Source organism: Terrapene carolina, unplaced genomic scaffold, assembly GCF_002925995.2.
Source record: "Terrapene carolina triunguis isolate 2854851 unplaced genomic scaffold, T_m_triunguis-2.0 Scaffold62, whole genome shotgun sequence".
Classification (NCBI taxonomy): Eukaryota; Metazoa; Chordata; order Testudines; family Emydidae; genus Terrapene; species Terrapene triunguis.
In genome coordinates, this window is record NW_020664413.1 from 23,925,245 (window position 1) to 23,937,380 (window position 12,136).

General features: G+C 42.5%; 1 protein-coding gene across 1 annotated transcript in view; it reads left to right on the forward strand.

Annotated features, from left to right (window-relative positions):
- Positions 1–12,136, forward strand: part of MBD5 (methyl-CpG binding domain protein 5) — a 103,335-nt gene that overhangs the window by 20,973 nt on the left and 70,226 nt on the right. The window contains exons 4-5 of the mRNA XM_026647450.1: positions 5,619–5,721; positions 7,185–7,365. Of these exons, the coding sequence (XP_026503235.1) occupies positions 5,619–5,721; positions 7,185–7,365 (284 nt within the window). The remainder of the gene's footprint in view (positions 1–5,618; positions 5,722–7,184; positions 7,366–12,136) is intronic.

Below are 12,136 nucleotides of genomic sequence, written 5' to 3' on the forward strand. Positions count from 1 at the left end.
TATGTAAATTCTGTGCTCTTTTTATTATTTATTTAGTTAGTTATTTATTTTGATCATGACAGAAAGCACATACTGGTTTAAGGCAGTGACTCTCCTGATGATATACAGTAACTTTATGTATTTTTCCTTCTGGAAATATTAGACCAAATGTTCTGCTGGTGTTAATTGGTGCAGCTCTGTCTAAATCAGCTGAGCTGTTCCTGGTTGGACCAGCAGAGAATTTGGCCTATCGTTCATTTTTTGTTGCCGCTTTGTTTTAAAAATTCCAGTATCCAGTTTTAATTACTGTACTTTTTTAACTAGGGCTGATATAAAGTAGCATGAATAATTCTATGCTGCTTCTTATTTTTCTGTGGTTTTGAATTGTTCACATAGATTTTTATAGCTGAAAAAGTTATCAAGTTACCAAGGAACTATGATATAACTATATCATAGTTCCTTGATAACTATGTCAGATATAACATCACATAAATTTTTAATTATTCAGACCACTTAATACAAACTCAAAATATTTTACATTTACCTCTTTTGCCTTAGTCTTCTTAGATTTATCATAGAATCATAGGACTGGAAGGGACCTTGAGACGTCATCTAGTCCAGTCCCCTGCACTCATGGCAGGACTAAGTATTATCTAGACCATTCCTGACAGGTATTTGTCTAACCTGCTCTTAAAAATCTCCAGATTCCACAACCTTCCTAGGCAATTTATTCCAGTGCTTATCCACCCTGACAGGAAGTTTTTCCTAATGTTCAACCTACACCTCCCCTGCTACAATTTAAGCCCATTGCTTCTTGTCCTATCCTCAGAGATTAAGAACAATTCTTCCCCCTCCTCCTTGTAACAAGCTTTTATGTATTGGAAAACTGTTATCATGTCCCCTTTCAGTCTTCTCTTTTCCACCCTAAACAAACCCAGTTTTTTCCTTCTTCCCTCATAAGTCATGTTTTCTAGACCTATAATCATTTTGTTGCTCTTCTCTGGACTTTCTCCAATTTGTCCACATCTTTCCTGGAATGTGGTGCCCAGAACCAGACCCAATACTCCAGTTGAGACCTAATCAGTGCTGAGTAGAGCAGAAGAATTATTTCTCGTGTCTTGCTTACAACACTCCTGCTAATTCATCCCAGAATGATGTTCACTTTTTTTTTGCAACAGTGTTACACTGTTGATTCATATTTAGCTTGTGGTCCACTATGACCCCCAGATCCCTTTCTGCAGTAGTACTCCTTCCTAGGCAGTCATTTCCCATTTTGTATGTGTGCAACTGATAGTTCCTTCCTAAGTGGAGTACTTTGCATTTGACCTTATTGAATTTCATCCTATTTACTTCAGACCATTTCTCCAGTTTGTCCAGATCATTTTGAATTTTAATCCTATCCTCCAAAGCACTTGCAACCCCTCCCAGCTTGGTATCATCTGCAAACTTTATAAGTGTACTCTCTCTGCCATTATCTAAATCATTGATGAAGATACTGAACAGAGCCAGACCCGGAACTGATCCCTGCAGGACCCCACTTGTTATACCCTTCCAGCATGACTGTGAACCACTGATAACTACTCTCTGGGAATAGTTTTCCAACCAGTTATGCACTACCTTATAGTAGCACCATCTAGGTTTATTTCCTGCATTTGTTTATGAGAAGGCCATGCGAGACAGCTTTACTAAAGTCAAGATATACCACGTTTACCGCTTCCTCCCAACCACAAGTCTTGTTCCAAATATCCATTGTTTTTATATCTTTTCTAAACTTCCTTGTGCAAGGAAGTTAAGAGGATAATCCCTGTAATAGCTGTAAACATCAAGAACTGCTTCTGCAGCTCTCCAGCTCCTGGCCACAGTTGTCCCAACTTTTTGTATACCATGTACAGTACTGTTTTGCAGATCCAGATGTTAGGTGAGTTAATACAGTACAAGAGACCACAGCCCCAGCCACGCTAAGTTCCTTTCCGTCAGCCATAAACAGGAGGCATCCAAATTTTTGCTGCTGCTTCACGTGCTTGTCCATTCTGTGTGTGCATACACTCCAGGCATTTGAGGTCAGAGTGTTTTGGCCAGCAGTGTCCTTTGGGGCCACTCATGTAACCTGACTGTCCTCGTGCCCCCATACCAAGGTTAGAAATGCTGGAGTGGGCTCAACCATCACTCAGTTCCTCTTACTTCCCATGACTATGTAATGGAGCTTCTTAGTGTCTGCATCTGGGTGCAACATTTTTCACAGTCTCTTGTAGATGATTCTGTATGTTACTGAAAGGTATGGTTAGTTAAGAGAGTTACCTGTTGACAGATTTTTGATTATTTTTTAAGTTTTGGAAGTTTTACCTACCTTCCTTCGTTCCTTTTTTTTTAAATCTTATCAGGAACGTCTTCCCAGTCCTGGGGCTTAGAGATGCCCCATACAAAGTTGTCCAACTCTAAGTATTGTGCCATTCTTGTGCTGTGGCAATTCCATTAAACAATGGGAAATATCAGTTACCATTTTTGTCTTGGGGAGCCTATATCCCTGACAAAGGCTTGGTGTGCAAGTCCTTTTCTAAGAAGACTTTAAAAGGCAAGAGGGCATGTCTAAACATTTTTTTGTTTTTTGTTGGTCTGAGGTCTGATCTGGGTACGGCAGGCACCTCTCAAGAAGTTTCACCTCTGTCCAGAAGTGCCTCTGTGAGTTCTGGCTCCCAGGCTTCATCTTCAAAGACCAGATTTGGATGTAGGTAGGACTGTTAAAGCTAAGTCTTCAGAGAAGAAGGAGCATCACCCCTCTGAGAAAAGCAAAGGCAAATGCCACCTGGGAATTTCCAGTAAAAACGAAGTTCAGGTCACCCCACTGCTCCCAATGAAAGTCTCCACACGCTGAGCTCCCTGGGAGCATGGTATCGGGACTCCTTCACCGCTTTAGTATTGAAAGTTAACTGTGTCTGGTACTGAGGCCAGAGCATCAGGGACGACCTCAGCGCTGAGCACTTCAGCACTGGCTATTATGGTACCAATATCATTGGTACTGGTCTCTTTGGTGCTGCTCACTTCAGCATGAGTGTGTGAAACTAGACTCATCAGCACTGTGAACCCCAGTGCTGTCTGCTCCCACCCCAAGGTTTACGGGACCACTTCTCTCAGTACCAAGGAAGTATGTGGTACTGAGGGATCTTCAGGTCTTAGATGAGTTGTGATCTCCACTGCACTCCACAGATCTAAACATTGCCACTACGATAGCAATGCCCTCTACCTCATCAGCACTGAGCTCCTGGCTAAGCATTGTTATCTCTCAACTTACTATGATGCAACCTACAACCCCAGCTTTGGCAGCTCCTCGCTGCCCTTCAGATCTACAATGCTTTTTTTCATCTTCAGATTCCCAACACAGCATGGAGGGATCCCCTATATATTCTCCATGGGACCCCCTTTTTTGAACCTTATGAATACGAGGAAGTGTCAAGGGCTTCAGACATGTTTAGATCTCATAGGGAGTATAAGTGAAGGCATATACCCTAGTATCCTTCTTCCTGGTCCCCAGACCCTTTTGCTTGTAGTGTTCCAACATTATCCTGTCTTCACCACTCAAGATGTCTCACTTCTGCATGACTTCTGTGGGTGAGAACCTCCTCCCTTACACCATCCCAGGAAAACTACAGTCTCAGTTTTCAGCCCATGAATCTGATCTCCCTGAGGAACTATTTGAGGAGGAGCAGCCTCAGGCTCAATATCAGATGATGCCAGCTACTATCATCCCATCTATACCTTCTCACCCAGATGATTACAAGAGCTTTCAAGGTCTGCTCAGACATGTAGCCAGTTTCCTTAAGATACCAGTGGAGGACCTACAAGAGATCCCACATAAGCTCTTGAATGTTTTCCTGGCCTCCATGCCTTAGAGCTAACTCATACCCCCAACTGTGCCAACTAATCTGTATTTAAAGCACCACTAAACTCAGGTGAGAGGGTTTTGTATATGGACAGGAGTGGGGGTTGGGGCAACACATGAATAAGAACCTAAATTAACTCAGCAGTGTAGATGTAACCTAAGTGACAATTTGTTCCGTGGTGTGCTTATTCAGAACAGATTGTAACGGTTCCGTTTAGCTCTACGTGACTAGTTAGTTCTGGAATTCCAGAGACAATATTGAAAACTAGGGATAATACTTGTTGAGTGAAGAAGTAATAATGAGAGGATCTTGCTTTAATCATCCTATAGTAAAATTATGCCGGAGTCTTTTCAGAGGAGTAAGAGCTGTTTTAGAGTGTTTCAGTTTAGAGGAGGATGCATTTTTCTTTCCAACCTAACTTTTATACCTCATACCTTCGTTGTATGCTTTTTAAATTACTGTTTAATTTTATTTTTCTTCACATGAAACTTTAATCTAAAAGTTTAACATCCCATGCACTTCAGATCTTATATGATTGTGTTATATATAAAAACTTAAAGTATTGTTAAGTTTAATTAATTATTTCATAAATAAATTGGAATGCTCCAGTCAGTTTCAAAAGAAAAATTAATGATTTAAACCTCTGTCATATAGAAATGTCATATGCAGTTGTTGACCCTGAGTGTAGCTTAATATTTTTATCGTCTAAAATTAGTTGTTCATGTATCTGTTTTAAATGTTTGAATTCTGGCTGTCTCATAGATCCTAATATCAATGTAGTAGAGAGGGTTGGTTTGTTGGCTTGTTCAAAATAGGAGTTTTATTTATAGTTGGCGCTTTACTCTTTTATTCACCAAAAATTCAGCTATCCCACTCTAGTAATGTTAGTCTTTTCTTAATAAAAAGCTTAGACAACCAAGTAACAAAGAGCAGCCTGGGAGCAGAGACCTCAGTCATACAATCTTTCCTCCTTTCATGGATTACTGGTCTGGATGGAACATGATTTCTTTTTTGGCTATGGAAACAACGATCTTCTTTAGAGAGTTATAGAACCCCAAGTGTGTAGTAATTGTCCAGTTTATCAGAAAAAGAGATTTGGGCCCCCGTGTTTAAGAAAAAGCCAACCTATAATAAGCACAAAAAATATATAACGACTGTCCTCCTGGAGTAACATCGCTTGCTTGTAAACTTAGTTTCAGCAAAATCAAGATGTACACTTAACTGGCCTATGTATCCTCTTGTGACATCCTTCCTTAAATTAGGGTCTGATCAGGTGAAGTACAGTGTGCAGGTGGACTGCTGCACCTTCTTGGAGCTCTATTGACTTCATAGTGGGGAATCTATGTGGTTGCTACAGTCCACCTGTGGATCTTATATTGTAACAGGGCCATAAGTGTGTTTGCGCAATGGGACCCTAATTCTGCTTGAGGCCTTAAAGTATTACTGCAATATGAATAAATAAATACTGATAAATTTGGTTACCTTGTGGGTTTTTTTCTGTGGGGCCACCTTTTTGTTTTTGCATTAAAATCAGGGGTTTTCTCAGAAATAATGTGTCTGGCACAAACCACTTTGCATCTTCATTTTTTTTCTGTAGTGTGATTTTGACCAATAAAATACTGTCTCCTGATGGAAAAACAAGCTATCAAACATAATAAAAATGTAAACCATTTACTATCTTAATTTTTTTTATTTTTCACATAACTGTACATTGAAACCATTACCTAAAAATATTAATTCATTTATATTATTCCTTTACAGTCCCAGTGGGTCTTTATTATCCTGCTTGGAGCAGGTTAAGACATACCTGCTGACTGATGGAACCTGCAAATGTGGCTTGGAATGTCCTCTCATTCTTCCCAAGGTAAAAAGTAGCTTTAAATGTGTATGCTACAGTGCCTATCAAATAAATTATTATGTCATTATTTCTGCCATGCCATAATTTTATTCCTATTTAAATGGTACGCTTATGAGGACATATCATGCAGTTTAGATCCAAAATGTAGGATATTTTTGTTTTTGTACAGAGGTTGGTTGGTTGGAGGAAAGGAGTCATGGCAGTGGGAGTATAAAACCTAATATTAATACGAATATTTTTCATGATTTTATTTTTCTTTCAATTTTTCATTTGTTTAAACATTTGCTTGTAGTGTTGGAAACGTAATGCAATAGCATTGTACTAGTGCATGAGAACCAGGAAATGAAACTGACTAATATAGTAGTTTCAAGGAAAGCTGATGACACTCAGCACCTTCTGTAGGATTCTCAACACCTTTGGGTTCTGGCCCATAATTTATTTGTTTTCTGCTTATAAAATGTAAATTATTAATATACATTGAATGCCACCACTCTTATATAGCTCTTCATTATATTTACATGCAATAAAGAGCTATATAAGAGTAGCTTTCATATAATATCTGGAAATTAGGTCAAGTAATGGTAAAATCCTGAAAATCATAATACTGATATTAGTGTACAATTGTACACTATTGTCCTTAATCCCAGCCACCTATGGGATCTCATTTTTTTTTAAGCTGGATATATAGTGCACTAATGCTGTTTTCTTTAAAATTCTGTTAAAATAAAATAAAAGGCAGATTGCATACCTTTATTTGCTTTCTATATTTATCAAAATTATCATTGGTTTAACAGTAATCAATGCTGCAGTGCAGTTGGGACATAGATTCTTTCTCCTTCCCCACCACCACTCACCGAAACACACACTTCAAAAGAGAAATGTGGTAAATGATTTCCCTCCATCCTCCCTTACCACGTAGCCTCATTACTACTGCAAGCAGCCTTAGGCATCCACTCATTTTTTTGAATCATTCCAAAACTATGGTGCTCTTTCATATGCCCTCTCTAACCCAATCCTCTCTTGATTAGTGGCTGGCTAGTTGAACTGCTTTAGGAATTCATTTTCTCCATCAGTCTCCCCTAGTTGGGTGGACAGAGAAAGGAGGAGATGTGAGTGATGGGTGGAAGTGAGAGAGGACCAACCCTCCATGGTGGAAGCAGGAAAAACAAGAAGGTATATATCACCCACCACTGTCTGGATTCAGCAGGCTCTTTCTGCAGCTGGAGTGGTGGGATCGCCAGCAGCATCCAATAAAGGAGATTTTATGACAGTCTAGGGGTGAGGCAAGAGATCCTCCAAAACATGCTAAAAGGCTGATGTACCATGAAATGTCAGACCTGTGAGGGAGATTATTTAAGGAATTAAGGCACATTTAGTTTTAACCTGATTGCATTTCCAGTTCAGGTATATTTTTGGAGTTTGCTACCTTTTGTTACGAATGTATCTAATATTAGGATTATTTTTTTCAGGTATTTAATTTTGATCCTGGAGCTGCTATGAAACAGAGAACTGCTGAAGATGTTAAAGCAGATGAAGATGTCACTAAGCTATGCATCCATAAACGGAAAATTATTGCTGTGGCTACACTTCATAAAAGCATGGAAGCTCCGCATCCTTCACTGGTTCTTACTAGTCCTGGGGGTGGAACAAGTGAGTAATATTATTCAAGCAAAAAAAGATTAATTTGACTACATGATTTTTAAAAATTAGAAACTACTTCTCTAAAACAGTAAATAACTAATTTCAACCCCCTATGCTGATGAAACCTTAGGGAGGAGAGTTTTAAAGTAGAAAAGTAACAAAAAATCCAAATTTAAGATACATACAGAGATGTTAACAGACACAACTGTACATGGTACATATTTACTTTAGTATTTTTGGAGTACCATTTATGATTTTAAAGGTCTGCCTTAATACATATGTGCAATGTAACTAATGCTATTAGGAGCCTTAACTTTGGAGTTTTGTGACTGCTGTGCATTTCTATTTTCAGCTTTATCATTGCATAAATGTACTGTAGCTTTCTTCATGTAGTTTTTGTATTATATTTCTATAAAAGGAAAGAAGAAAGAAAATGATATGCTTATCCCCAGCCAACTAATCCTAGCTGCCCAGTTTTCCCTACTTTCCTTCCTGACTACACTGTTATCCATCTCCCAGTTGAAGAAACCTTTCCAATACACAGCTCCTCCCAAAACTAAGTGCCCCAGCAAATATAAGAAGATTGCCTCTTTAGATAGGCACACTTCCATACATGTTAATATATGTCTATAGGCCACATTCCATGTTATGTACTTGCATAGATTTGATTTTGTAATTTAGTCACAGAGTCAAATGCATTTGAATGAGCCATCTGATTGCTGTTGAAACATACACATTTATGTATATTTTGTGGAGGCTGGGTTAGTTTCTGCAGCTGTTAAGGGGTAGTGGAAGACAGTTTGTCATAGTGGTGTAGTGGGGAGAGACTGGCAACTAGGGTGAAGGCCCGGCCTGTCACTGCAGTGTGTGTGTGTGTGTGTGTGTGCGCGCGCTTGCTGGTCTTGTCGCTGGTAGGGTTGCCAGGCATCAGGTTTACATCTGGAACGCCCACTTGAAAAGGGACCCTGGAAGCTCCAGTCAGCACAGCTGACCAGGCCGCTAAAACTCCGATTGGCTGCAGTGGGGCAGGCAGGTTCCATGCCCAACTCCGTGTGGCTCCCAGGAAGTGGCCAGCATATCCCTCCGGCTCCTAGGCGGAGGGGTGGACAGGGGGGCTTTGCGTGGTGCCCTCGCCCACAGACGGCGCCCTGAACGCTGGCTCCACAGCTCCCATTGGCCAAGGAATGGGCCAATGGGAGCTGAGAGGGTGGCACCTGCAGGTGGGGGCAGGGTGCAGAGCCCCCTGGCTGCTCCTCTGCTTAGGAGCCACAGGGACATGCCACTTCCCAGGAGCCAGGCAGACTTCCTCCGTCCCCGGGAAATTCCAGGGCCACTTGATGTTAGCACCACCTGGAGCCCGAACCCGCCACCCCCACGCCCCAACCTCCTGCCCTAGCTCGGAACCCCCTCCCGCACCCCCTGCCTAAGCCCCCTCCCACACTCTGAACCCCTCAGCCCCAGACCAGAGCCCCATCCTGCACTCCAAAACCATCATCCCTGCCCCCCCCCTGAGCCCTCACCCCTCCAACCCTATCTTAGAGCTAATCCTCCCACACTCTGAACCCCTTGATCCCAGCCTGGAGCCCCCTTCTGTACTTCATCCCAGAGCCCTCACCCCCCCACACACACATACACCCCAACCCTCTGCCCCATTCCGGAGCTCCTTCCCACACTCCAAACCCCTCGGCTCCACCCCTCAGCCCACAGTCCATGCCCCTTGACCCCACCTCCCAGCCCAGAGCACCCTCCTGCACCCCAGTCCCCTGCCCCAGCCTGGTGAAAGTGAGCAAGGGCGGGGGAGAGCAAGCAACGGAGGGAGGGGGATGGAGTAAGCAGGGGCAAGGCCTCGGGGCAGGGGTGGGACAAGGGTGTTCGGTTTTCTGCAATTAGAAAGTTGGCAACCCTAGTCGCTGGGGAGGTGGGAATTTACTACTTGTCAGTGGGGGGATTTATATTCACCTTCGCATATATTTGAATGTGCAGTCTCTCTTATCCAAATTAAATTTTACATGTTCTGAGGCTGCATGCCAAGAATGCAGTGGTGCTCTGTAAGGTGAAATGAATGCAGTCTGAGGTGCAAATACCTAGAGTAAGCAAACTTGGCAGAAAGGCGTCCATACTTGTTTCTGCTGTTTATGATGCCATCCCTAAGGCAAAAAGAGGAAATAGAGGATTTAGAAAAAAATAGAAATTGGTAGGTAGAAAAGGAAAACGATCTTTATCTATGTGTGAGAACTAGTACTGAGGCTGAAATCGGGACTGCCTAATTTATTATGCACTTACAGTATATCTGTAATGCAAAAGTACACAGTTTGTATATATACACGTGTACACACTTTAAATAAGGCCCCCCCACCCTGAAAAAAAAGAGAGAGAGAGAGTGCCCTTCCAACCCCCTACCTGGAACTCAAATCCTAACATACTGACCCTGTAGAGCAGAGATCGGCAACCTTTGCTGTAGAACCTTAATAAATAAATACTACAACGACGACAACAATAACATCATATCTGCAATTCAAAGGCAAAATAAATAATTTTATATTCACTTAATTGAAAGGATTTTTTTTAAACTTTTCAAAATTAATTATCTTTTTCATAGTAATATATCCATTCATTCTAAATAATGTGATCTGCTTTTTTTCTTTTTGTGTTTTTGATATTCTAATGTCATATACTCAAAGTATTGTTTAGTCCTACCATTGTGTACTTTCAGCATATTATTTTTAAAAGCTAATATTGATATACATGATTGCCTAGAATTAAAATATAAATAATTAAAAACCCATGTGGTTTCTCAATTACAATTAGAAACAGAAAAGGTGACTTCAAATTTTAATGAAAAAAGATGATACGTTTAAACTTATCGTTTTAATTTTACATTTAATAATCAATGTAGAAGCACTTTAAGAGACAAATCATATGGCCCAAATAACGGCCATGGAAAGCCCTGGGTTGTTCTGCTACTTAGACATGTCTGTGTTGCAGCTGGAAGTTTGCCTCCCGGCCTGGGCAAACATACTCACCTTTGCCCTGCTTGAACTAGCACGCTTAAAACAGCAGTGTGGATGTTGCGGCAGGGATGCAGCTTAGGCTAGCCACCTGAGTTCCAACCTTCAGGGTTGGGCAGGCTTGGACTAAGGCAGCAAGCCCAAGCCGTCACTTGTGCCAGAACATCCACATTGCTATTTTAATTGAACTAGCTTAACCAGCGCTACCATGAATCTGTCTACCTGGGGAAGGCACGCTTCCAGCTGCTATGTGGACATACCCCATGAGCAGTAAGTGTGAAAAAGGGCTTTCAGATGATTGGCCATAGTCCCTTACAGAGTGTGATGCAGCGCTTCCATGGGTTATTGCAGCTCGGAGAGCAGCCAGATGCGGGACTGGGAAGATTCTATATCCGGCCTAGAGACTTTCCAGAATAACGCCCACTTTAATCAAGCTGCATATTGGGGAGAGAATTTAGCCCTGATTGCCTGTGATGGTTATTTTCATGGTTTCTTGTTTTATTTCAGGGGGAGCTGGAAGCAACCCTTATGATTAGTTGCCTAGTGCTTTTCATTATAAAAGTTTCTTGGGATTTTTTATTTTTACTTTTTTGAGACGCTTGAATGTCTGTTGTTTGCAACAGGCCTTTGAAATTTCAATCAGGTTTAACTGACTTATAGACTATTTAAAAATCACCATTTCCCTTCAGTTGTTTGCGTTCCACAGGAAAACTTTGGCATCATGGCAAAATAATAACTGCACACAAACATTCTAAAGAGTTCAGCCCAAGTCGCCGCTGAAGCAGCAACACAACCATACACTGTACTGGGAATGCCTAGGAGCTGCAAGAGCAGCTATTGTGGCAACAATTGTGGAGGAGCTGGACTGGGAGCCACCACTTCCAGTATACTCCCAGAGCTGGCACATGACTCTGTCCCATATTTTTCCCTCATCAGCCATGAACTACCCTTACTTTTAGGGGAACACAGAGAGAGATGCAGGTCTCACCCCGTAAGCCCCTCAGGCCCAGTACATGGCTCCAGCAGCCCATCCCCTACTCCCATATGGAACAGGAGCCCCTCCTTTCCTGCGGAGAGGGATGTGAGAGAGAGAGAGAGAGAGAGAGCAGAACTGGGCACAGCATATGCCCACTGCACCCAGCTCATGATGTCAGATGCCCACTTTTCCTTTGGAATAACCACCTTCTGCTGCTGCCAGCTAACCTACCTGTAATTAGAGTCATGGAATATCAGGGTTGCAAGGGACCTCAGGAGGTCATCTAGTCCAACCCCCTGCTCAAAGCAGGACCAATCCCCAGACAGATTTTTGCCCCAGATCCCTAAATGGCCCCCTCAAGGATTGAACTCTCAACCCTGAGTTTAGCAAGCCAATGCTAACCCTCCCCCCCCCCGAAGGATAGTTAGTCTGGTAGCTGAAGTGGTAGCAGCCTGTGCTGAGGTGCTGAAAGTTTGGGGGTCAAACCCGGATGATGATTAAGGCTGTGTGTCTGTCACAGAGGTTACAGAAGTCATGGATTCCATGACTTTCTGTGACCTCCATGACTTCTACAGTTGGGGTGCAGGGTGGCGCTTACCTGGAGGTGGGGGGCTACCTGGCTCCCACCAGCATGTCCCTGCAGCTCCTAGGCAGAGTGACCCGGGGATCCACGCACTGCCTGCGCCCACAGGTGCTGCCTCTGAAGCTCCCATTGTCTGCCGTTCCCAGCCAATGGGAGCTGCGGAGCCAGCGCTTGTGGCAGGAGCAGCGTGTGGAGCCCCCCTGGCCTCCCCTC